We start from the raw sequence: 27371 nt of genomic DNA, 5'->3' as shown, positions 1-27371 counted from the left end.
ATCCTATGGTTGTCAGTTGCTTTTTAGGGCAGTCATATTGTTTGCAAATGTCATACTGCCTACATGTAGTGTAAGCAGATATATAGGTAAAAGTGCACCTTCATGGAAGTGTGCAGTTTAACAGCAGAATGAAAGAAAAAGCTTTAGGTGGTACTTGTAACATGACAGGCTTTTGTTATTTTGCAGGTGCAGCCTGTGCAGAACAGCCAAGCTTTTGTGGAGGGACTGTCCCGCCAGTCAGTTCTTAACCTTATTTTAAAGCCTGGGGAGAAAAAAAGTGTTCAAGTTCGATTCACTCCAGTGACCAACAAAACGGTATCCTCTTTGCTTCTAATGCGGTAAGTTTATGCAATGCTTTCAGCAGAAATGAGCACAGTTTTTCATTACATAACTCAAAAACAGCAATGATTTAACATGTCTACCTGTCACTGATGTTCAGTCTCATTGAGTAAGGCAGAGCAAACTGCATAGTGCAGCTAGCCATTGCCACCAATTACAATTCATTTAACAGTCCTCTAACTACACTAATAAGAAATCCCGTTGTTTTTTGCACTCTGTGCTTTGGCTTTAATTATCTTTTTAAATAATCCCAATAGTATTGCTTATACTGCATTGCCTTCTCTATCTGTGTGTTAATTAACTTCTTCCTTGTCCTCTAAATCCTGCCCATACTGCTGCAAATCGAATGCATTAAGTACTACATATTTATAGATGTGCCTTATATGTTCTGCTGTAATAAATTGCAAAGTCTGTTTGGAAGAGGTTATGTATAGTGAGATTATAGTTAGGAATAATGTTCTTTGTGTGAATTAACACTGAACTCTCGGCACAAAAAAATGTTCTTTTAGATATACACTATATTGCCCAAAGTATTGGGACACCCCTCCAAATCATTGGATTCAGGTGTTCCAACCGTTGCTACTAAATATTCCACTGTCAACTGTTATTGGTATTACAAAGTGGAAGCAACTGGGAACAACAGCAACTCAGCCACAAAGTGGTAGGTCATGTAAAATGACAGAGCAGGGTCAGCGCAGGCACAGTGCGCAGAAGTCGCCAACTGTCTGCAGAGTCAAAAGCTACAGACCTCCAAACTTCGTGTGGCCTTCAGGTTCGCACAACAACAGTGCATAGAGAGCTTCATGGAATGGGTTTCCATTTCCCGAGCAGCTGCATCCAAGCCTTCCATCACCCAGTGCAATGCAAAGCGTCGGATGCAGTGGTGTAAAGCACGCCGCCACTGGACTCTAGAGAAGTGAAGATGTGTTCTCTGGAGTGACGAATCACGCTTCTCTGTCTGGCAATCTGATAAGATGTGTCTGGGTTTGGAGGTTGCCAGGAGAACGGTATTTGCCTGACTGCATTGTGCTAAGTGTAAAGTTTGGTGGAGGGGGGATTATGGTGTGGGGTTGCTTTTCAGGGGTTGGGCTTGACCTCTTAGTTCCAGTGAAGGAAACTCTTAAGGCATCAGCATACCAAGACATTTTGGACAATTTCATGCTACCAAATTTGTGGGAACAGTTTGGGGATGGCCCCTTCCTGTTCCAACATGACTGTGCACCAGTGCACAAAGCAAGGTCCATAAAGACATGGATGAGCGAGTTTGGGGTGGAGGAACTTGACCCTCCTGCACAGAGTCCTGACCTCAACCCGATAGAACACCTTTGGGATGAATTAGAGCGGAGACTGCGAGCCAGGCCTTCTCGTCCAACATCAGTACCTGACCTCACAAACGCGCTTCTGGAAGAATAGCCAAATATTCCCGTGGACAGCCTTCCCAGAAGAGTTGAAGCTGTTCTAGCTGGAATGGGTGGGTCAACTCAATATTGAACCCTAACCCTACGGACTAAGACTGGGAGGCCATTAAAGTTCATGTGCGTGTAAAGGCCAGCGTCCCAATACTTTTGGCAATATAGTGTATATGTAAATAGACTCAAAGTGTGTTAACTTTGTGTGCGCCAAATGCCTTTGCAAACCCAGATGCTAACTTAAAATAGCAGGAACATCATCACTGTGCTGTACTTAGCCTGTGCAGAAAGCAGAGCTATGGGAGGGGCCCAGTTGGTGAGGCCGCACAGAAGCAAAGTGAAGGAAATGTTTCATGCTGTCCCCCCCCCCGCACCGCCCCCACACTGAGCCAGTCACACTATTATTATTATACATTTGTATAGCTCTGACATATACCACAGTCTTTACTGCAGCTCTTGGCCTCATGTTTCTTACTGTAAGAGCACATACCACAAAATGCCTGCTGACGCCTTTTTATTTATCTAAAAGCTTAATTTATGCCCCTCTCTGATTCATTTTCTTTATGTTGCTGGGACCTGACTTCCTCTAATTTCATGGTTACACAGTGCCTACTGTCAGTTTACTGCCCACAGATGCATCCTCTTCTTGGACAAGTGGGATTACATTTGGTAGAGCTTAGCCATGAATTCAGAAGAACCCCGGCCCTGGTAACAAAGTTAAACTAAATCAGAGGACCACAGAAGTGTCATTTCTGATTAAAACAATAAAAAAATAGAGCTACTACTCAGTTTTACTTTTATTTAAAGGACAATGTTCTCTTTTTGTGTGTAAAAACCTAAAAGTTAGACTGTCACTTAAGATGGCATCATTTTTTACGGTCATTTAACAATCCACTCAATTCAGTTGTGCATGGATTACAAAAATCTAATATATTGTACGATTCTGTGAATGTTTTGTATTATATGCAGGTGGATTGTAATGTCAGAATTTTTGGGGCCATTTCATAATATTAAAAATGTTTTTTTGTGCTTTATATTGGTCTCGTCTTAACCATACTTGGTTTGGACAGTTGGCTTTATTTAAGATGGATATCCTACAGAAACTACTTTTATTTCTTTCAAATGTTTCCGATAGACTTGCCCTCTTCCTCCTTTGGCTCTTTACATTCATACCTATTGAGACTTATCTGGTTTAATTCTACGGCGAGAACTCGCTATACTGTCCTTATCAGACATGAGCAATAAGGGGAAGTTGGTCTACTGCAGATTGAGTTACATTACAAGGTGTTTTTGCTGACTAGACTACTTGACTCCATGTTTCATTCCTCTGAGAAACTGTGGGTGCATTTAGATTCTCTCATTTCACCCTTACCTTCGACTTATCTGCCATGGTTGGATTCTTCTCTTCGCCCTCCTCGTAGATCCCTGCCTTTTTGTCTCTGATCAATTCTACTGGGACCTACTCATTAAAAAAAATGTCCTCTCTCTTCCCATTCCGGTCCCCTCACTCCTATTATGGGAAACCCAGAGTTTCCTCCAGCTCTTAATCGCCAGCTTCTTGAAATGGGGCAGGTCCTCTTTCTCCACTTAGTTCGGCACTGACAGGTCAACTCTATTGGATGACTCCAACCGGACCCCGGGACGATGGTTGGAATAGTTCGGCACTGACGGGTCAACTCTATTGGATGACTCCGACCAGACCCCGGGACAATGGTTGGAATATTTCCAGCTGTGAGATATTTCCAGCTGTGAGATATCTGTTCTTTAATGTGGCGGCACTATTCTCTTGACAGGGAGGCCTGGCAGGTTTTAAACGCCTATGCGTGGGATCTAGCGCCCCATTACGTCCGGTGCCTACTCTCTATGGTCTTCTGATGTAATTCTTTGAATGAGACGGTCCCCAGTACATTAGAGACTGGGCTACTGAACTCTCCTGCTCTTTCTCTGAGTCCGAAATTGCTAAGTCTTTTGTAATTATGCACAAACTTTTTATTAGCATCATTCAGGAACGTAATTTTAAAATTCTTTCCAAACGATATTACTGTCCCACCCGTTTACATGCTATCTACGCTTCAACGTCTGATCTTGGCGCTCTCTACAAACGAGGCTTAGTGCTCCACATTTGGTGGATATGTCCTGGCATTAAACATTTCTGGACTTCCATCTTTGATACTTACCATGCAGTAACTGGTATTATTGTGGATTGTTTCCCCTGTGCTTTCTCTTCTCTTAATGTTGCCGGGTTCTTTTAAATAGGCAAAAAAAAGGGTTACTACGGTTTTTCATCCTGGCTGCCAGGGCAGTTATACAGAGATTTTGGAGATCGCAAACCAATCCCACTTTTACAGACTGGATTGATGAAATGCAGTCTATATGTAAGCTGGAGGAATTGTCTGCCACCTTACATGATCATCATACACAGTTTTTTGAGGTGTATAGTACTTGACTCCACTTTTGTACTACGAAAGGTCTATGTGGTTTGCTTGTTGATTGAGTGAATCTATTCTATGTGATTTATTGACTGTAGCTTTGGGACCAGTTTGCACATCCCCATTTCTCTTTCCTTTTTCTGTTCCTATCTCAATTTATTTTATTTTCTCTCCCTTTCCCCCTTTTTTTTTTCTTTCTCTTTCCTTCCTTTTTCTTTTCTGCCCCATCATCTCTTGTTTTCCACGCTTTCATAAAGGCTCGTTGTATTGTTTGCTCATGTGCAATGCCAGGTTGATTCATTCTCTTGTTAATCAATACTACTTACAGTAGTCTTTTGTTTGCCGTGACTACGACAGGCAGTCATTTTGTATTATATGCCTTGTACTCTATTGTCTGTATTTGTATCCTGTTTCTATTTCTTCGGTTGTTTCAATAAAAGCATAATACGGAAAAAAAAAGTTGTTTTGTGCTTTACATTTTTGTTTACAGTAGTTTCAATGCTACTCATGTTTATCTCATTGTGAATAAAACTCAGCAAAATCTATTCACAGATACCAATTTTAAAGGATTATTTTTTAAATACTTAAAGTATATTTAAACCCAAAAAATGTCATATATTATCTTACCGGTCCTTAGATGTGGTGGCTGCCAATGTGCACCCCCTTGTTTACCTGTGATTCTGCCAGTCCTAGGATGTATACACCTACTAACCCTTCTGAAACCAGAAAGGACAACATAATCCACCTTTCTCATTGTCCATAGCAAGGCATGGTTCTGTAGTACTTAGAGCTAACTAAGAACAATGTAACTGATAATAGTTGTCAGTCGCCCTAAACCAGGCATGATCCTATGGTTGTCAGTTGCTTTTTAGGGCAGTCATATTGTTTGCAAATGTCATACTGCCTACATGTAGTGTAAGCAGATATATAGGTAAAAGTGCACCTTCATGGAAGTGTGCAGTTTAACAGCAGAATGAAAGAAAAAGCTTTAGGTGGTACTTGTAACATGACAGGCTTTTGTTATTTTGCAGGTGCAGCCTGTGCAGAACAGCCAAGCTTTTGTGGAGGGACTGTCCCGCCAGTCAGTTCTTAACCTTATTTTAAAGCCTGGGGAGAAAAAAAGTGTTCAAGTTCGATTCACTCCAGTGACCAACAAAACGGTATCCTCTTTGCTTCTAATGCGGTAAGTTTATGCAATGCTTTCAGCAGAAATGAGCACAGTTTTTCATTACATAACTCAAAAACAGCAATGATTTAACATGTCTACCTGTCACTGATGTTCAGTCTCATTGAGTAAGGCAGAGCAAACTGCATAGTGCAGCTAGCCATTGCCACCAATTACAATTCATTTAACAGTCCTCTAACTACACTAATAAGAAATCCCGTTGTTTTTTGCACTCTGTGCTTTGGCTTTAATTATCTTTTTAAATAATCCCAATAGTATTGCTTATACTGCATTGCCTTCTCTATCTGTGTGTTAATTAACTTCTTCCTTGTCCTCTAAATCCTGCCCATACTGCTGCAAATCGAATGCATTAAGTACTACATATTTATAGATGTGCCTTATATGTTCTGCTGTAATAAATTGCAAAGTCTGTTTGGAAGAGGTTATGTATAGTGAGATTATAGTTAGGAATAATGTTCTTTGTGTGAATTAACACTGAACTCTCGGCACAAAAAAATGTTCTTTTAGATATACACTATATTGCCCAAAGTATTGGGACACCCCTCCAAATCATTGGATTCAGGTGTTCCAACCGTTGCTACTAAATATTCCACTGTCAACTGTTATTGGTATTACAAAGTGGAAGCAACTGGGAACAACAGCAACTCAGCCACAAAGTGGTAGGTCATGTAAAATGACAGAGCAGGGTCAGCGCAGGCACAGTGCGCAGAAGTCGCCAACTGTCTGCAGAGTCAAAAGCTACAGACCTCCAAACTTCGTGTGGCCTTCAGGTTCGCACAACAACAGTGCATAGAGAGCTTCATGGAATGGGTTTCCATTTCCCGAGCAGCTGCATCCAAGCCTTCCATCACCCAGTGCAATGCAAAGCGTCGGATGCAGTGGTGTAAAGCACGCCGCCACTGGACTCTAGAGAAGTGAAGATGTGTTCTCTGGAGTGACGAATCACGCTTCTCTGTCTGGCAATCTGATAAGATGTGTCTGGGTTTGGAGGTTGCCAGGAGAACGGTATTTGCCTGACTGCATTGTGCTAAGTGTAAAGTTTGGTGGAGGGGGGATTATGGTGTGGGGTTGCTTTTCAGGGGTTGGGCTTGACCTCTTAGTTCCAGTGAAGGAAACTCTTAAGGCATCAGCATACCAAGACATTTTGGACAATTTCATGCTACCAAATTTGTGGGAACAGTTTGGGGATGGCCCCTTCCTGTTCCAACATGACTGTGCACCAGTGCACAAAGCAAGGTCCATAAAGACATGGATGAGCGAGTTTGGGGTGGAGGAACTTGACCCTCCTGCACAGAGTCCTGACCTCAACCCGATAGAACACCTTTGGGATGAATTAGAGCGGAGACTGCGAGCCAGGCCTTCTCGTCCAACATCAGTACCTGACCTCACAAACGCGCTTCTGGAAGAATAGCCAAATATTCCCGTGGACAGCCTTCCCAGAAGAGTTGAAGCTGTTCTAGCTGGAATGGGTGGGTCAACTCAATATTGAACCCTAACCCTACGGACTAAGACTGGGAGGCCATTAAAGTTCATGTGCGTGTAAAGGCCAGCGTCCCAATACTTTTGGCAATATAGTGTATATGTAAATAGACTCAAAGTGTGTTAACTTTGTGTGCGCCAAATGCCTTTGCAAACCCAGATGCTAACTTAAAATAGCAGGAACATCATCACTGTGCTGTACTTAGCCTGTGCAGAAAGCAGAGCTATGGGAGGGGCCCAGTTGGTGAGGCCGCACAGAAGCAAAGTGAAGGAAATGTTTCATGCTGAAATTACTTAAATCAGAAAGGAGTACGCAAGATTCAAGTAGGAATGCATATGGCCCACCGATAATATTTGATTAGCCCATATTTGTGTTTTTGTGTATTTCCTCTACATCTGTACAGTAATCCAGTGTGAAACGATGCCTCAGCATGCATAACTATCAAAACAGTTGTAAAATAAATTGCAAAACGGTACCTATTAGATTTCATACCTAAGCTTTTCTGTCTGCTTTTACCATCCCTTCTCTATTAATGAGTTTGATCTGTTGAACCAGATTCTAATTTTGTATTGCTTTCCTTTATAGAAATAACCTGACAGTGATTGATGTAATCACTGTGAAAGGACAAGGAGCCAATGAAAATATTAAGATTGGTGGAAAAGCCCCAGGTCCTGGGAGCCCCTTGAGGTTTAAAATTACAGAAGCCATTCTGAAAGACTGCTCAGACAGTAAGCTTGACTATTGGTCATAAATGTTTTTGAAATTCACGTCCCTTACCAGATACAAGTTATAGAAACACATTTTCTGTGTGGAGTTACCAACATTCAGAGTTGAGCTAGTGACCTATTAAGAACTTCATAATGCTTGTTATGCTTTCAGTATATTCTGGGCTATGAGTGACAATACTTCCAGCTCAGAAACATATAAAGGTAGCTCCACCAACACACATTTTCCACCAGAGGTGGGTTGAGTCTTTCAGTGACTTGGGATCTCTGCTGGCAGATACTGGCTTTATTCATTCCCATCTTGGAGTTTGGAACATAGCCTAGGCTTTCCCTGTGTCAGTATCCATAATAAAAATGAACTCCATAGGCAGAGTGCAAACTCCTTATAGTTTTCACTGCTGGAGTTCTGTCCTGGGAACACAAAAGCAGACATCCTGTCCATCAGAGTCCCAGAGAAGCAATAAGATCTGTTTGGTGATGGAAATTTCCAGTCTCTACCAAAAACCGACATTGATATTTAACAGATGAACCAAACTGTTTTGATTTTGTGTATTGTTTTCAGAACATGAACCTGCAGTGATTTTTTTTTTTTTTACCTGGTTATTTATTTTTTTAACAGATGAATTTTTATTTTATTGGGTATTGACTTCTCACCTTTTTTTCCCCTCCAGAAATAAAGCCTAGGGAACCCAATTTCACTCTCAGAAGAACATTCAAGGTTGAAAACACAGGGCAGCTTCAGGTCACAGTCAAAAGCATGGAAATAAGTGGATATGCATGCGAAGGATATGGATTTAAGATTTTAAATTGTCAAGAGTTTGCACTGGGCCCCAATGCCTCTAAGGAAATTGTCATATTGTAAGTTGGATGTTTTTAATTTTGTTTTAATTCAGTTCGCAGTGCTTGCAACTGTGCTAATAGACACCATAAGGCTGTTGGAGATGCCAGCACATGCCCAAAGATGAACAGTCAAACCAGCCACCATTATAATTTGAGAATGTACATGATTGCCATTTTTGGGTTCATGAAGGTAGTTTATCATTGTGAAGTAACATTATACCGTACCTACCCTGAGGGTTTTATTCATTTTTCTGGATGAGCATAGCTATCATTTGTAAAAGATGGAACTTAAATGGGCAGAGTTTGCCAACAAAGCTTACCAGCTCTTAGGTGATTTGAAAGTTTTAGAAGTTGTGCTTCCATTATTTGGCTCATGAAAGTATCTCTGGGCATAATGTACTGTAGGAGAGAGAACAGTTCAGCAAACTCATTGACTTGTAAAACTCAATAAGTGGCAGTTCTGATGAACTTGGGGCTGCTTTAGGCACTAGGGCTGCAACAACTAATCGATTCAATCAATTGTGAGAATAGTTGGCAACTATTCTCATTATCGGTTAGAGAGAGGCATTTTATTTTTATTCAGCCACTTGATTCGTTGACAAAATAATCGGGCAAATCGATTATGAAATCAATTGTTAGCTGCTGTCCTAATAGACACACAGGTCTCATTTTAAAAAAAAATGAATGTACAACTTCCATGTTATCTTCTTATGCAGGTTTACACCAGATTTCACCTCCTCAAGAGTCATTCGTGAACTAAAGATCGTAACTACAGGAGGATCTGAATTTGTATTTATATTAAATGCATCCCTTCCATATCATATGCTAGCCATCTGTGCAGAAGCACTTCCACGACCTAACTGGGAATTGGCTCTTTATGTTGTCATCTCAGGAATAATGAGGTACTTGTATCCCCCTGTTTGAACTCCCCATTTATTGCTTAATACAACTTTGCTATATGCATTACATTATATTTAAGAGATGCTTATAGCTTAAGCTATGCACTTGTTCAGTGCTTACTGTAGTTTTGTGTTAGTATGTTCTGTATGTTAAATGTTTCATACAAAGTTCTTTCTTGTGCTTAGATTTTATGCTAGACAAAACTTTATGCAGCATAGACATAGGGACATATTTATAAAACATTATTATAAAAATGTGACCTTCAGCAAGCATTCACTGCAGGTGTATCTACCCAGAGCATTTTTGCATAGATTCACCCACAATGAATGTTTGATGAATGTCACATTTACAGCATGATAAGTATGCCCTATATTGTTGTAGGAAATCATTTTTATACATTGAGCTCAGCTATGCCTTTATGTCTTAATACTATAATTTCTATGTTTGCAGCCTGCTTATTTTTTCCCTGTTCTTGTGTCTTCCCCAGCTTGCTCTTTCTACTGGTAATAGGAACCGCTTATTTAGAAGCTCAAGGGATATGGGAACCGTTCAGAAGGCGGCTCTCTTTCGAAGCTTCGAATCCTCCTTTTCATTTGGGCCGGCCCTTTGACCTCAGGAGGATAGTTGGCATTTCATCAGAAAACAAGTGAGTTATTTTTAAGTTATTCTACTGTTTCCTTAGGCAAAATGTTCTACCTGATGAAAGTCTGCAATATCTCTTTTCTATATGAAAAATACTTTTATACATACCTTTCCAAATCTCCTATAACTATCTATGCAAATTTTTCAAAAATGTGCACAGCAGTTGCGACATGCTCATGTGCACCTTACTTACCATAGATTAATGTAGTAACATTTCTCTATTAATACCATTAGATTTGCAGATGGTAGATTTTATTTTGTTAAACACATGTATGACTTTTTTGTTTTTGTTTTTTTTATAGCTTTAACTCAATAGGACCGGATTCAAATCCTACTTCTAACAGGGGGTTGTATAGTGGAAATGCCACTACAAGACCTACCACGGGTAATCACAAACAGAGCAATGCAACAATCCTGCACAGAAGTGCTCATGATGTGGAGACATCGAGGACAAAGAACAGCTCCAACGTAGCAAACAGAATGCCTGGACAAGTTCCTGCTACATTGCCTCTTAGCAGGACTGCCTCCCTTGCCACAGACTCTAGTACTGTTCCTCATAGTTTATCTTTACCCAAACGTTCACGAGGAACAAAATTAAATCAGAGCCTTGTTCATCCACAAGGACCTGCCCTACAGGAGCAGCCAACACAAACACCAGCAGTGCCTCACATACAGACAGAGCAGCCAGCAGAATTGTCCCGATCAGGGACCTGTAACTCGTCTCACCCAGAATACTTTAGAACTGGCAGCAATAATGCTAGGCACAGTTCAGATGACTCCGATATAATCAATCTGATGGAAGTAATGGATAAAGACTTTGACAATGCTGAACCTGCTTCCTCAGATGTGTTTACAGAGCAACCCCCCTCTCCAGCAACAAAAAATGCAAAAGGTAAGGGACTTTGTTTATGGTATTGTGTTTGCATTTTGAATATTTTGCCCGCAATTGATAAATATGGCTGCATGCTATTGAAGTAAGCCAGGGTATATCTTAGCCTGAAATGAAACCTAGGCTGCCCTGAGCAGTTTTAGTCTCCTATGTTTGAAAACCTGACATTTAATTCTATGCAACTTACTAAAAATAAGGATGAAAGTTCCCAATTTGATTATTTCTCTGTTCACAGTCAAACAAAATGAAATCTGAAATTAATTGGTAAGTATTTATAGAGCCTAACTGTGAAATCAGTGGCTGAAAAAAAACAAATGGGGGACAAGGGACTTGTCACCAGTATTGCATGTAGCCTCCTTACAGCTAAACTGTTCAACCTTACTTGTTCTGCTGTGTGGGGGTGTCCTCATCTTGATAGAGGCAGTGCTTTGTTTACACATGTCAGAGCTGCCCCAATAATGACTGCTGATCTGATTACTGATGGAGTAGTGATCAAGAAGCACACATTTCCAGAATGACTGAAGCAGGAAAATCTTACACTACAAGTCCTCATGTACAGTTTTTTTTTTCTCCAGCAAGGAAAGCGGTGAGTAGCTCAGTATTGATATCACCAAATCTCTAAAGCCAGTGACACACTGCTTGCGAAGCCGTGCAAAGCTGTCAGGCACAGAGCTTCGCATGCAGTGTGCGAGTTGAGTGTAGCCAGATCTTCAGCCAATTGGCTCGCACGTAACAACCGGATGACTTTCGGATCGTGACGCGCAGGTTTATAGAGGTGAGCCTATTGGCTGAAGATGACATTTTGCACCCCGGCAAGCTCAGCTAAGCGAGCTCTCACACGCTGACGTGCCAGAGAGAAAATTACATGAGACAGTGCACGCGAAGGCAGCGCGCCACCACTTCACGTACAGTGTGTCGCAGCCTTAAATCTTGTGAGACAAGCAGTTAAAGGCAGCAGTGCTTTAGACGGTTTTAAAGCACTTCTGCTGCAGATATAACACTATAAGGCTGTAAGCAGAGGCGTGCCTAGGTGTAGCAGTTGCACTGCTATGTTCCTTGAACAAATTCAAACTAAAAGGCACATCTTTCAAGTACTACTTAGGCACAGTTAACTCCTCCTAGATGTTCCCTATAAGATGGCAAATCTTAACTTTTTTGAGGTAAGATCCACTATAAGATGCTTTCTTTGCCATATTATAACTGAAAACAACTGAAAGGTTAGCTACTGGGCTTCTGATTCTATGAAGAGTATTGTATCTCCACTGACGTGATCTATACACTCCTTTAAAAAAAATAAAATGTTAAGATATAAGATAATAAACACATTTTCCTATGTGCCTTGCAATGGGGCTGCCCAAGTTCTGTAAAAGTTGCATTGGGAAAAATTATAAGAAAATGCTTTTTTAAATTTATCTAAACTTGCTTTAAAATAACACCCTATGTGTGCTGTAAAAAAAATTATATATAAGATGCTGGAGTAGATTTCAAAAACCTAAAGATATGAAACCAAGACCTCGCCTAAGCAAAAAAATAATAATTCCAGGACTCGAGACTATAGGAAATAAAAGGCTTGGGGACTTTGTTTAAAAATGCTGCAAGTCCAGAGACATAGTTTACAGTAAAGAGACCAGAATAGTGCTAAGCACACCGCATAGAGCTTCTTACCATACCAAAGCCCAAAGTCTTTTCCATCCTGGTTAAAAACTAGACCAAGTTCACTCATACCATCCATGAACCGTCGTGGAGTTCAAGTTAAAAGAACAAAAAAAAAGGTCTGATTACTGATATACAATGTGCACTACATCAAAGTCCAAGATATACTGTCTTTTTCAGGTACTTGTGAGATGTTACAGAGAATCATCCGGCAATGATTGTTCAGATTGTTGTAGCCATCCAGTAGCAAACACCTCTATGTAAAATGATGTGCTGCAGTATATTTTTCACAGCGTAAACCAGGGGTAGCCAAACTCCGGCCCTCCAGCTGTGGTGAAACTACAAATCCCATGATGTATCTCTCTCCGGGAGTCATGCCTGTGGCTGTGAGAACCTTGCAATGCCTCATGGGATTTGTAGTTCCACCACAGCTGGAGGGCCGGAGTTTGGCTACCCCTGGCGTAAACTGACATAGACTGTGGACATTATGAATTTCAATATGCTCAGCAGAGATGAGTCTATAAAAATACATTAAAATATCTGCTGACCCTGACAGCTATCCATTTAATTCAGGTGACCCAGCTTCCAACAGATGGCTATGTGTGTAATGTAATGTGTTTGGCAAAACAAAGAAAAAAATCCCATATGTGAACACCCTAAGACTATAACTGTTGCTCATAGATAGTGAGGGCTGCAACAATTTTTTTGCAATCTATTTTATATACTGTATTTACTCAGAACTAGCAAGGTACTGTTGGGACTTTCTTTAACTCATTTCACTTGTTGTAAGAATTGATGGACCCTTTCTGGTTGCTGTCGCCATTGTGTATAGGCATATAATATTCAGTGAAGCCACCACACATTTTTTATAGCTGTTGTAGTTGAAATGAATTTACTTTTTTATATTTCTTCATACCTGAATATCCTGTGGTATTCAGGAGATGTTAAAGCTTTGAAAGAGGATTTGACTAAAAGTATGTTTTGTTCAATTTCTTTTTACTGAATAGGAAAAGGGAAAACTCTTCAGCACAAAGTAAAATTTCAGAAAAAACAAGAAGAGAAAGAGAGGAGAGTTAAAGGAAAGTCGCATGAAGATGAACTGAAAGACTCTCTTGCAGATGATGACAGCTCCTCTACCACCACAGAAACTTCCAATCCTGACACTGAGCCACTTATCAAAGAAGTATGTATCCAAGTCTTTTCTACAGGGCTCATTTCTGACAGACTGCATAATCTAATTTAGAATGGCGAAATCTTCACTTCTTGTACCCTTATGGAAGCCCTTGTGCAGGCTTTTGAAGCATCCACTGTGTTGCATTTGGGACTTTACGAGCTTTTTCATACAGTTGTAGTACTGATGTGTCCTTTCAACTAATATCATTAGATTGAGTAAGGTATACACAGTGTTACATAATTGCTTTTCATATTTCTAAAACCCCATAGGCATAATTCCACATACCTGTGTATGACAAAGTGCCATCGTCCTATGGTCTCGGCATGTTTTTGTTCTATTATGTTACCTGTGCAAACAGCCTTCATGTTTATGTGGAGTAAATGTCACTATAGACCTATTGCCTATATAATAAATGAGTAATGCTGCAGTGTTTAAAGCTTTTGTTCTGAACTGGTGGGTCATGACCCCATGTTCAGTGGGTCACCGCATGCCTTCCACTTTTCTAATTTCCAGTTCTCCTAAGGTAGGGAGACTGGGTGGATCGTAAAAAAAAAAAAAAAATACATTTGGAGTGTGTTTGTGTTTCTGTGCATCTGTCAGCTTTTTTGAGGGCCTGTTCACACTAGTACAGTGCGTTAATGGAACAGTCCTGTGTTATTAAAGCACTGTACCACGCAATCTCACCTATTACGCGTTCTGGTGCGGGAGGTGCGTTGCCATTTATACCCCACCTCCCGTGCACAGTTCAGTTGCCCCGCACTGGAGCGCGTGGTACCGCAATGCTGTGCATTCCATTTCAGTGAGACGTGGGTCGCGACTTAATGACCAAGGACAAATATGGGTCCTGAGGTTACACAGATTGAGAACCATTGGTCTAAAGGTTCTCGTAGCAGCCACTTAGTCCATGCAAACCATTTTACTATAATATACATTAAGAGCCATTCATCCTGTGATTTAGTTCTATGCGAATAAAAACAAATGTTATTAGTATATTTCTTTCCAGATTGAATGTAATTTCAGGAAAATATTGCATTATGGTTACTAGATGTAGATGAGGAGCATAGTAGTAGTAATAAATATATATAATGCGGTATTTTCCTGATATTACATTCAACCTAGAAAGAAATTCTGCTAATAACATTCATTTTGGCTCCATTTGCACAGAAGGAGTGTACACGCAGTTTCACAGGATAAATGACTTTACAAATTCATTCATTCTCAGGGGTATAAAAACACCAAACTGTTCCTGCTGTAGCTAATGTATGTAAACTGGGGATATTACAGAACTCTTGTAATAGTTACTATTTCTTTTTGTGCATAATACATTTGTATTTGAAAATCTCCCACCATGTAGTTGCCTCTAATATTACCCCCTTTAAATTAACTTCTTGTTGCACTTACAAGAGAACTATGAGGTGAGTAAAAATCACTCAGCCTCATAGTTCGTGCCGACGTGTGACAATGGAACTGTCACACGTCTGCTCAATAGATCGGGTAGTGTGCACATACTGTCGCTCGCTCACTTCTCGATCATCTCCCTGCAGAGAGCCGTGACTGTCATCTCCCTGCAGGGATTTCCTTCCCCGCTCCGATCCTCCAGCGCTGACTGCAGGGATGGAAGGGAGGTGGAGGGTACAGCTGGCTCTGCCTCTAGATAGGCAGAGCCAGCTGTCACGCAGCTGGGTGGATCTCGACAGTAATGTCGGGATCCGTCCCGGCTGCGGCGGTCTCCGCTATGGCTCGCGATATACTGAGCTTTGGGTCACAGGAGGATGCTAGTTTATCCCGTGACCCTTAAGAGAACTACAGGAAAAAACACTTACCTCATAATCATCTTTTAAGTATATAAGCGGTCTTTTACTTTTTGCGTTAGTAATTAAAATGTTCCAATGTTTCAAATTATTCTATCTGAACTTGGGGAACGTTTTGCTTTTGTCCAACTAACATTAATATATAAATTACATTTTGTGCTTATACAGGAACCAGAAAAATTAAAGGGAAAACATGTGTTATCTGAAAAGTTAGAAAATGAAACAAGTAAACTAAAGCAAAAGAGCAAGAAAGTCTCTGGGCCAAACAAAAAAGAGAATGTAACAGAGGTTAAGCCAAGGTAAGGGAGTGAAAGTTCCATCTCTACCGCTTTCACTACTGTTTATCCAATTGCTTATTACAAAAGCAAAATCACTTAAGCAGTTTTATGTCAGCGGTAATTTTGTTCAAAAAAAAAAATCCAAGGACAGCATGCACACTTGTTTGTCTGCTTTGTTGACAATAGAGGATCAGATCATAGTATATGCCATTGGGATTGGGATATCCAATACAAATGTAAAATTCTGCTTTTTCTTCCCTTCCAGCTCCTTGGAGTTGCCATATACCACACCCCTAGAAAACAAACAGCTTAAAAACTTCCCCAAAATTGCTGTGCAGCATTCATTAGGGAGCAGCTCAAAACCCAGAAATTTGCAGAAACCAAGAGGTAAGTATCCATGTTAAGCCTTTATTTTGTTTATTAAAGTGATTTGGCAGTTGTCACTAACAACCATGTGCTTCTTTTAGATTTGCACTGACAACATAGTGGCAGCTTTTCATTGAGCATGGCATATTAATGTTTTGTGCAGGTACAAACAGTAAGTTAGGAGAGAACAGGCAATCAGTGCTGGGGAAGCTTCATCCTAGTCGCACTGGTCAGGAGCTAGGCAGCACCAGCAGTTCAGAGGGAGAGAAAGACTCCCCACCTCCAGAGTGGGACTCTGTGCCAATTCACAAATCAGGAAGCTGTGAGTATGCTCCTTCATTACTCAGACCTTGAAGATATCTTATCACTTTACACTTGTTCACATCTTACCGTGACATTTATTAGAATAAGCCCTCCTTCAAAGAGATGTACAAAAACCTGCACCTTGGAGGGAGAGCTGGTGCGTGTAGCCGAATGCAGCTGCCTGTAAAATTCAATGACAGGATAAACCGGCGCCCTGAATTGAGCTTGCGCATCTGAACAGGTATGGATGCATGCCCTTGAATGCTGACTGTCTGCATCCAAGGCTGCAGCCATACCTGAACGGATGACAGGTCCATGTGCAGCTGTATCTTGTCATTGAGTTATACAGGAGGCTACACGCACCAGCTGGCCTTCCAGGTCTAGCTTTCTGCACAGATCTTCACGCTCTGTGGCTGAGCATGTCTGTGTGAATGAGCCCTAATTTGTATTGCTTATGTCACCTGGACCCGCTGACTTTCCTTCAATAAAACTGTTGCCACCAGTGATTGTATGCTGTGTATCAGTGACAAAATGTAAACTATGTGATCTGTTTTAACACCTAAAATTATCTGAAGTGTTCTATAGACTTTGGATAGTTCAACAAATGATTAAGGGGATAACTAGAATGGATGATCAAAATAGAATGTAGCGAGTGCCAATTTTGATAGCATGATGTTTGCTCACCTTTGCATGCTGTCATGCTGAAACTTGTAGTTCTCACCTATTTGCTTACCTTTAATCTCATGCAGCAGAGTTCAAAGCTCTTATATTGCAAGTGTCACAATGCTTTTTTGTTAGTGTGATTAGCTATCAGAACTACTTTTATAGATTAAAAAGTAACGACTTTTAATCGTTGGGAATTAAAGTATTTGTATACTTCATGAGGAACGGCTACTATAATACACATCCTGAAGGAATTCCATTAAAATGTAACTTTAGGCAAAAAGATGTATATGATGAAGTCTGGCACTAGCATTGACACAACAGTCCTTTGTTTTTCGAATTCACCCCATGTTTTATTGCCGCCTGTTCCTGCCAGTAAGTCTGTTATTTTTCCACCTGTAATAGGGTAACAATGCTATTCCTTCTGAAATAAAATTGTTGCTCTGCGGACAAGGTACACTTAGGGTCAACACGCACGTTACAATCTGGCTGTTCAAGCTCTGTACAATCAACTTTAGATCTACCAAATCTGTGTAATATGAGGACCTACTCAATCTGTATACAGTCAGGTAGGTGCTTGTACTACACACTTGTTGGTAGATCTAAAGGAGATTGTACAATCAGATTGTATCGTGTGGGGGTAAGCTTTAGACTGTGGAAAACAGAAATCACTAGCACAGTAAATATCTGATGTCTATTTAATCGGACCAATTGTCATGTACAAAATAGCGACGTTTTGGGACCACACAGGATCCCTTCATCAGTGCGACAATTTTTACATTTTGTACATGACGATTGGTCCTATTAAATGGACATCAAAGATATTTACTGAGTGCTGGTTATTTCTGCTTTCCACTATTAGTTGCACGGTGCCATCCGTGATTGTCACTGTGAGTACCACTACAAGTACTTCGGCCGGGAGCGTTGTGAGGAGTTCAGAGGAAATTACTATTTTCTACGTAAGCTTTAGACTGACATGTCATTTTAAATGGACTTTAGGAAAGTGACAAAGAAAGCCAAACAGCTAACAGGTTTTTAAGCAGTTTCAGTGACTTTTTGTTTTTCTCTCCCGTTCATTGAAGGACACAGGCAACAGATCGTAGATCCTGAATGGTAGGGTAATATCGCCACCTGCAGGAGAAGGACGCTAGGCACAAAACTAAAGACCAATTACAGCCTAGGGGCGGCCCCTGCCGGTGGCCAAACCCCCCACCTGCTGACAAGTCTCCAGTTTTTTGCCTAGCGTCAGGAGTAAGGAGCTAAAAAATTTTCTCTGGAGAATTTTTTTCCTTTCTTCCGTTTGACTGGATTTTCTTCTAGCAAGTGTCCCCAGGGCGACAGGCTGGATGACTGTAGATCCTTGTAGTCTCCCCTGGGTGACCGACGAGCGCATGCAGACTCTGCTACGGTGGGTCGGCTGCGAGGGGTGGTCCTCCCCGACGCCTCATGGGATTCGTCCCGGGAGAGGGACCTTTGACCGGGGGCTCCGGCCCACCGGTCGCGGCTCTCTCCGCAGGCTGGCGACGCCGCGGCTTCGGCCGGGGGCGTTCTCCTGCCGGTGCCCTGCTGGTCCTGGACGGTTTCCGGTCTTCCCTCGTGTGGGTTTGTATGTGGGGTCTCCGGTGGATGTTCGTAGGACCTGGATTGGAGGTAAGCTGGAGGCTGCGCTGTTCTCACAGCTGCAGCCTCCTGTGTCCGCCATCTTGCATATGGGCAACTTTGCTCTTTCGTTACGTCACTTCCGCCCCTCGACTCCCTGTTCGTGCTCACGGAGGGTCCTCGTAAGGGTCGGGCCGCGTCGGCGGCTACCATCTCTAGGTGGATATGTACTGTTGTGACTCAGACGTACGCCGTTAAGGGGAGTGAGCCTCCATTTCCTGTCACTGCCCATTCTCCTAGGGCTGTTGGGGCTTCCTGGGCTTTCCGCCGCGGGGCCTCTGTTTCTCAGGTTTGTAAGGCCGCTACTTGGTCTTCTGTTCACACCTTTTGTTGAGTTCTACAAGGTGGACGTGTGAGCATCGGCGGATGCTGGTTTGGGGCGCAAAGTGTTGCAGGCGGCGCTTGAGGGGTCTTTTGGGTGTTTTGTTTGTTGTTGCCCATCCCTCAGTGTGTTACTGCTTGGTGACGTCCCTACCATTCAGGATCTACGATCTGTTGCCTGTGTCCTTCAATGAACGGGAGAGAAAATAGGATTTTTGTACTCACCGTAAAATCCTTTTCTCTCCGTTCATTGAAGGACACAGGCCCCGCCCTCTTTATGGGGTGTACACTCCTAACTGCTTGTTACTAAACTGGAGACTTGTCAGCAGGGGGGGGGGTTTGGCCACCGGCAGGGGCCGCCCCTAGGCTGTAATTGGTCTTTAGTTTTGTGCCTAGCGTCCTTCTCCTGCAGGTGGCGATATTACCCTACCATTCAGGATCTACGATCTGTTGCCTGTGTCCTTCAATGAACAGAGAGAAAAGGATTTTACGGTGAGTACAAAAATCCTATTTTTCTTTTGAAATAAAGGTTTAATAAACATGAATAAAAAGATATAATATGATTTGTTCCAGCCCTGTAATGGCCCATAACTTTTGATGGGCAGCTTGACCTGTTATAGAAAGTGGAAAAATAATGGCTCCACAAGCACGTTCATCGAGTAATTAATAAAACCAACGTAAAACACAGAAAAAGCAAAGCTGTGTTCATGCTATTGACCCACTGCAACTATTTTGAATTTTAATTTTTTTTTTTTTTTTATTTAGCCCATAGTCACACTTAGTCTTAAAAATGTTTCTAAATATCTTCCTCCGGTCTGATCCTACCAGAACCCACTGTCTGGCACCTGCAGTCCGGGGTCTATAAGCAAGCTCCAATTAGAAGAACTGCTGGTTTAATAATCACTGCGACATGCTACATTTTCTTTAAATCATTTTGTATCTGAATTCCTCAGGAAATGTTTTATGGCTCCTTCCTTTGATGTAAATTGTAATTATTATGTTTATTACCAAATTACTGTAACCTTTTGAAATTAAGTTGGTGTATCCCTCAGCAGAAATGTAGCCCCCTGAAGATTTATTTCACCCAATTTGGCCTGCTGTTTCATTTAAGCTTAACATGCCTGACATACCTGAAATGTAGAAATCGGTCGTATCCATAAAATATAAACAGCTAGACCTGAACTACTTGTTTCTTTCTGTTATTTCACAAACGCCTATAAATAGCTGAACATTCATACAGCAGTTACTAACTAGAGTTATGTTTATTTTGTATTCTTTCTTCCTCTTTTTATTGTTTTAAGATGGTTTGGATGTGCTTGACAAAGTGGAACGTGTATGTTTATGGTGTACTGTAACATTGTTTTTTGGATTGTGATTACAGCAGTAGATAGCCTTTACAAATTGTCTGTGCAAACCCACAACGCAGATGACTTCTTAAAACAACGGCAGACCTCACCAGCTGCTACCTGCCCTTCACCTCCTCCAACTTTGGCCTATGGATTAAGAAGCAGCTACAGCAGCATTGTAAACAGCACAAGCAGTCAGTAAGTGTGATGACTGACCATAGGTGCAAACACCAGCCTTTCATTTTATAGGAAATGTCCGTTACATTTGTCATAATATTTGCTCACCTTTAACCTTAACATAAACTAGAAGGTAGTTAAAGACAGCTGAATGTACCCTTTGCATTAATATAGCAAAAGTCCACTGACTCTGCGATGATGGGGTGGCCGATGTACAGCACAGAGCATACACACAGCAGAAAGTGCCGTTTTCCCACTTTCCATTCTTAATGGACTCTGTGTAGGCCAAAGATCTAAAATCCCAATTCAATTTAATTCAGTTCCAGGCTGTAACTCTACAAAATGTGGAAATGTCCGGGGGGATTAATACTTAAGCAAAGCACAGATATGCACAGCACAGTGTACATTCACTATACTTATGTATACTTCACTGTACATAAAGAAGCATAAATATCACAGAATGCATACAAAATGTAGACAACATACACAGCTTTTATAGGTAAACAATATGAATCTATTTCAGTGGTCATTTCATCACCATATTCAAGGAAGAACATTGTTATAGGTCATGTTAAGTCTTTAACAACATGACACAATTCAATCCTCATAAATATGGTGACCGTTCTCAAAGGTTCCACAGTTGTGTATTATATACATTATAACAACATTCCAAGGGCTATAAAAGGTATATGATGTATATGTGAGGCTTCACAAATACTGATAGAGCAATTTCTGAAGAGCCTTATGCCACTATATTTGTGAGGTCTGAATGTTGCTTATGATGTGGTTTTAATAAATTGTAATCTGGGCATGTGCAAGCATCCTCCATAGCACTTTGCTAACCAAAGATCAGTGTGAAATTGACACCTTACTCTTGTTTAAACTGACATATTATAACACTACACAAGCCATAGAGTGATACTTAGAAAAACCACATCAGTCTAACTACTGTGTTTTCCCCGAAAATAAGACAGTCTTATATTTTTTTTGGCTCAAAAAAAAACACGGTCTTATTTTCGGGGTAGGTCTTTTTTTTTTTTTTTTTATGTACAACAATCCACACTTATTCATGCAGAAAAGTCTACATGTATTCATGCACAAAAATATGGTGATCAGGGCAATCGGGGGTGCCGTACCTTTCCGAAAGCAATTTGCTAACCAATCGCTGGCCAGAATGAGCGAAGCGAGCTTTCACTATTGATTCCTCACAAGCGGAGTGCATTTGGTATCACTCCGCCTGTGACAGGAGCCGACGCTATAGAGAAGGCATCTGCTCCCTCCGGTGCCGCCTGGCTTCCTCTAGCGCTGGCTTCGTTGGCACTGCTGATTCTCTCCTGCGGCTCTTCAAGTTCCCCCTTATGCCACCACTTGCCCTGGGAATGGTCACAGCGAGGTCTTATTTCCGGGGTAGGTCTTATATTTTAGCAATTCCCAAAAATAGTACTAGGTCTTATTTTTGGGGTAGGTCTTATTTTCGGGGAAACAGGGTAGCTGTTCAAGGAACAGACACAATTTGCTTAGTAGTTGTAATAGCAGGGAGGTGTTTTTATATTTCCATTGACACAAATTCAGCTGTTTAATCAGGCATGACTAATGTTTTTTTTTAAATCGGAACAAGTGATGTCAGTCCAATTTTTAAAACATTCAGACATGAATGTCCTCATGTTTTCTGTTAGTACAACTAATGTAATCATATAATGTTTCGAGTAACTAAATCTGTTTTCTTATATTTTGGGGTTTTTTGTTTTTGTATATTGTATTCCTGACAGTTTTGTTACTCCCCAGATACTTGTGTGCTTTTCACATGTATGTTCATGTACGGTATATTTTCACTACGTACCTTCCACCGCATTGTTGTAAAAGGAGGATGGATTTTAAATCCTTTATCAACGAACTTTGTAACTTGTTAAAAACTACATTTTGGTGGTTGTGACTACAATAACAAAGGATCTTTCCTTTCAGTGATTTAAGAAGCACTTCTACTGTCCCCAAACACAAACTGACTAAAGCAGCCTCTTTACCTGGAAGGAATGGCAATCCAACATTTGCTGCTGTTGCTGCTGGATATGACAAGAACCCAGGTAACAAGCCACATGTTATCTGCACAGCCATAAATACTCTGCCTTCACTTTTACGTCACCAAGTTGCTCTGTTTACACTGTTTATTTTTTTTTCTGCCCAAACAGGTGGCAACGGATTATCCAAATCGTCTGTTGCTAGAAGTGACATAACTAACAACATCAGCATGTCACATAGTGTATCCATGGATAGTGATAACTCAGACAGGTAAAGAGAAGTCATGTATTGTGAGCATCCTTAGTAGATAAGAGCAGCATGCGTTTAAAATGTGTTAAATCTCTTAAAAAATGTCCACCTTCTAAACTCTGAGGTTGTGTAGCCCAGCTATGTAGAAGCAATCTACCCTCCCTTTTTTGGAAAGGGGGGGGAGCGATGCTGCAACACTGGTCATTGAGGGGTTGCTGTATAGCCCGGACCCTTCAGGTCCTATTCTCTGTGGCTTTTCCCTCATCTTTATTGTGTGAGGTTCATTACCTCTAGGTATGTGTTTAGTCTTTCTACAAGTAAAGAATTAGAAAGGTGGGTTGGAAAGACTACGTCTTTCAGTCACCTTGATGGTATCGCATGTCCCTGGAAAAATGATTATTTGTGGAGTATGATTGTTCTGTAATACTGCTATATATTCCTGGGAACGGGGTTGTCTTATGTTTCTGTTGTTGTACTGGTTTCTTTTAGTCTTTATAAATAAAAAATCTGAAAAAAAGTGTTACGTTAAAGACAGGACTCGGAGTGCCAACCAAGCTTAGGTCCTCTAGTCTATTGGGAGCTGTTATTTCCCAACACCAAGCATGGAAGCCGACTATGGTGCTGTTCACAGTACACAGATTTTAGTGCTGCACTAAAAGAAGTAAATGCAGAGGCTGGTTGGTTGCTATTTGTAACACCATGTCTGACATTGTTTCCTATTTACCAAAGTGCATTTATTTTAATATGAATATCATATGCCTGTTTCACTTGCAGCTCTGGTCTGTGGAGCCCAATCAGCAGTCCCAACAGTCCCGACTATTCATTTTCCGCCTTTGGATCTAGCAATACCTTCAACTTAACAGGAGGTTAGTACTTTCCATAGTATAGGTTATGTAATAATTATGCATGATTAACAATTGTATATAAAGACCAACTCTCCCCAGAGCTGTTCTGGCAGTTGGCCAGAAATGGGAATCTTGGCAGGAATGTCTCACCCCTGGAATTCTTGAGATATGCAAGAAGTTGGCTTGTTACTCATCTTTCCTGTAAACTCACAGTTATCTGGCACCCATCGGGATTGGTAGGTGATGGATAATTGTAGTTTCTGGTTGCTTGAGAGTTGACTAGTAAGCAATTTAAAATAGCCAAAAGCAGGCTGGCTATTGAAACCCCCACCCACTGAGCAGGGGACAGACCTGAGAAAGTACTCTCCGGTCCGCTCAGTGCGTGGGTATAGTAGCCAGTGTGCTGTTGGCTATTGCAATTTATAATAGCCAGTAGCAGGCTATTGCTCCCCGTTTAAATTCTGCTGCCGGCAGCGGAATCTAGCCACTGGCCGGCAGCAAGATGTAAACAAAGAATTTTGTTAGCAGCTAAATAAATTTAGTTGCTAAATAAATATTTAGTGTGGACCAAGCAACCGGCAGGTTTTTTTTTAGTGTGCATAGAGCCAATGGCATCAAAAAATGGGGATATATTCTATCCTCCAATTTTATTTTTTTTGCTGGTTGCTTGAATTCCGGACAATGGGGAGTTTACTGTATTTGGTTTAGGCTTGGTTAACTAGCTGGCTTAACACTGGTGGCTGCCCTTGATATTGTATTGTTCATAGGTTTTTCCATTACTGTTGCCTTTAAAAATGTTAATGGTAAGTAAAAAATAGTTGATATATTGAAATCTGCAGAATAATACCACAGTTTTAAAAATTGAATACTTGTCCCTGCATATGTGCCCTACTGTCTTTGAGTCCCTTTTTAATTTGTTAGTCAGCTGCTATTGTATATTTATTGCATGTCCTTTTATCCTCCACAGAAGTTTTCGGCAATTTCTCTTTACCCCGAAGTACTTACACTCATGATCCGCAAAAGAAGTGGACAGATTTTGAGACAACATCTTCAATCTGGGATCATCCTGCCACAGATTCTGTGCCGACATGGCCCACCAGCACTGGATCCCCAACCCATGTGACATCTGTAAGTATGGAGATTAATCTGTTAAGCTAGATCTTGATATAAGCTGTTTGGTGGCAAAATCCTTATCAATTCTGGCTATACTTTGTAGTGGCCAAGTCTAAACCCTAATTGCCAGATTTCCTTGCAAAATTAGATGCCTTTGTACACTGTTTATCGATCAGTGATGATGTTACCAGTCATCACATGACAAAAGTATACCATCTTACATGCTTGAAGTGACCTTGAAGCCTACTTTTTTGCTTCCTCTAATGCTGTTGTAAAGACTCACTTAATTGATACCTCTTGATGCATACATCTTCTTCCTTCCACCTGTTTCAAGTCGCCCCCTCACCGCTGTCCAAAGCTTCGGTGTCTCATTCATCTTATAGTGTCCCATTGAAACACCCATCCATGCACGCTCCCATCATGCATTCATTGCCTCAGATTGCAAGCCGCTCCTCCACCCCCTAATGTGACCTCAAGTGCTCATGTGCTTCTGCCCAGTGTGTCCTTAATACATACCCTCTCCTACATGAACATTCAAGTAGCTGCGTTCTGCAGCCAGGACCAAGCAGTGGAGAAAAGGTTTGTAAGTGGCCACACTGCAGCATTTACAAATATTGGAGTATGCTACACTGATTTGCTAACACTGAATTAGGATACCTGTCGAGTGTTTAGTACCACTTTAACATATTAATGTTGCTAATCAAAGATAGCAAATGCATTCTTCAGCCAAATCAATTTAATTGATGTGAATATAGTCACTTTTACTATAAATGATGTAGAGTTGTAGAATATAGTAAATATCCGCTTAATATATCACCTCGGATTTGCAAACAAGCCTGCTGAACTAAAAGCGACACTGCAGCTGGCTACAAAGCAATAAACAAGCAATAACCCTAAAGCTTTTTTAATGTAAATTGATGGATTAATCGTAATTGCTGATTCTGAGTACTTGTGAAGTAGTTGAGACACAACTAGAAGGCAACATTTCTGTTGGTATAGGAAGGGAGGGGAAGTTTTCTTTACTTGTTACATTAAATCATTTCTGATAGACAGGTCCTCTTGTAGTTCATCAGTAGATCATATTGCATGCGTCCTGCCACACTAAAGGCATGCTGGGAAAGGTTTGAGTGCCAAGCTCTTCTACAGTTTCAGTCACAAGGTTGCTCAAGGCCACAGATGGCAGCTTATGTACACTTTACAAATTGTTGTAAATCCGAGTAATGCAGGCAGCTGGTGTCGCATTTTCCTCACATTTCCCTTAATGCTTTAACAACTACATGGAAAAGTTAGGTAGTCTGCCATGAGCAGGTGCTGCCTCTTCTCCAGAACTCTGTTCAGTTGTGTGTGAATTTTCCTTCACTTTTGTCTTTGACTCCCCTGCCATCACTCCATCGCAATGTGATGTACATAATTGTGTACCCAATTACGTTTACATTTCTGATTATATTGTTAGATGCAGCATCCAAACTGGAAGATGACATACTTAAACCAAAATGTAAAAGAATATAATTTTAACAAAAATATCATGGACCATATTAAATAGCTGGAAGCCCTTTTACTAAAGAGCAATTCTTAATACAGTTAGGGTTGCCAACTTTTCTTCAAGCGAAACCCCAACACTCTAGTGCCACGCTGCAAATTTTTTTTGGGGAGTATATACAGGAGCGAGAGCATGGGGAGACTGCCGGGCGCGAGGGGAGACTGCCGGGCGCGAGGGGAGACTGCCGGGCGCGAGGGGAGACTGCCGGGCGCGAGGGGAGACTGCCGGGCGCGAGGGGAGACTGCCGGGCGCGAGGGGAGACTGCCGGGCGCGAGGGGAGACTGCCGGAGGAGGGCCAAGAGAGGGAGGGAGGGAGGAGGGCCAGGAGTGATATTTTGTGTCCCTGATTCAGGGCCATACACTGCAGGACTTGGTAAATGGGCCAAAGCACAAAGTTTCTGAACAAGTCACAAATTGTTTGCCGAGATCCATGTTTGTTTTTGGCGTGAGGGACATTAAGGGCAATGTGAAAAAAAACCACACACTGGTTCCTCCTGCACCCCACACAATTTGGCTCAAAGTGTATAAATTTAGCGTTGGACATGCAGTAGATTGTAGTGTACAATGGAGAGAGAGAAAGCGAGATTGTGAATGTTGTAAGAACTGTGGGAGCCCAGTCACAGCAGGAGTCTACTCCCGTACTTTGCATGAAGTGCGGCTGCATAGGAACAGGAACACCAAGGACCCCATGGTCTCCCCTGTCCACCTGACATTGTGACATCTTGTGTCCAGGTTTCAGCTGGCCTGAAACATGGACAGAGCACATAAAGAACTTAAACCTGGACTGCCTGCGTGAATCCCAGACAGGTGGCAACCCTTCACACAGTACCTCCACTGCTCATGGTCAGAATTTCTGCCCTAAAAGAAGAGTTTTTAAGAAAAATGTAACTTTTAGTACATTCTTGTAAACTTATGGGTCCCATATCTCACAGCAGTAGCCTCTGATGTGAATGCTGTCTTAACCCTTTGTGCCTTTTTGTACAAAACTGAACCTCCTCCCCCCCCCCCTTTTTTTCTT

General features: G+C 41.4%; 1 protein-coding gene across 1 annotated transcript in view; it reads left to right on the top strand.

Moving 5' to 3' along the window:
- Nucleotides 1-27371, top strand: part of TMEM131 (transmembrane protein 131) — a 151225-nt gene that overhangs the window by 120737 nt on the left and 3117 nt on the right. Inside the window, 15 exon segments of the mRNA XM_018562803.1 lie at nt 187-338; nt 7429-7571; nt 8240-8426; nt 9125-9310; nt 9796-9954; nt 10253-10842; nt 13500-13675; nt 15646-15776; nt 16021-16142; nt 16285-16443; nt 20449-20611; nt 22553-22671; nt 22777-22876; nt 23630-23721; nt 24668-24828. Coding sequence (XP_018418305.1) covers nt 187-338; nt 7429-7571; nt 8240-8426; nt 9125-9310; nt 9796-9954; nt 10253-10842; nt 13500-13675; nt 15646-15776; nt 16021-16142; nt 16285-16443; nt 20449-20611; nt 22553-22671; nt 22777-22876; nt 23630-23721; nt 24668-24828 — 2640 coding nt within the window.

Source organism: Nanorana parkeri, unplaced genomic scaffold (assembly GCF_000935625.1).
Source record: "Nanorana parkeri isolate BGI_ZX_2015 unplaced genomic scaffold, ASM93562v1 scaffold21, whole genome shotgun sequence".
Classification (NCBI taxonomy): Eukaryota; Metazoa; Chordata; class Amphibia; order Anura; family Dicroglossidae; genus Nanorana; species Nanorana parkeri.
Note: the sequence above shows the minus strand (reverse complement) of the source record. Positions and strands in the feature narration are given on the sequence as shown.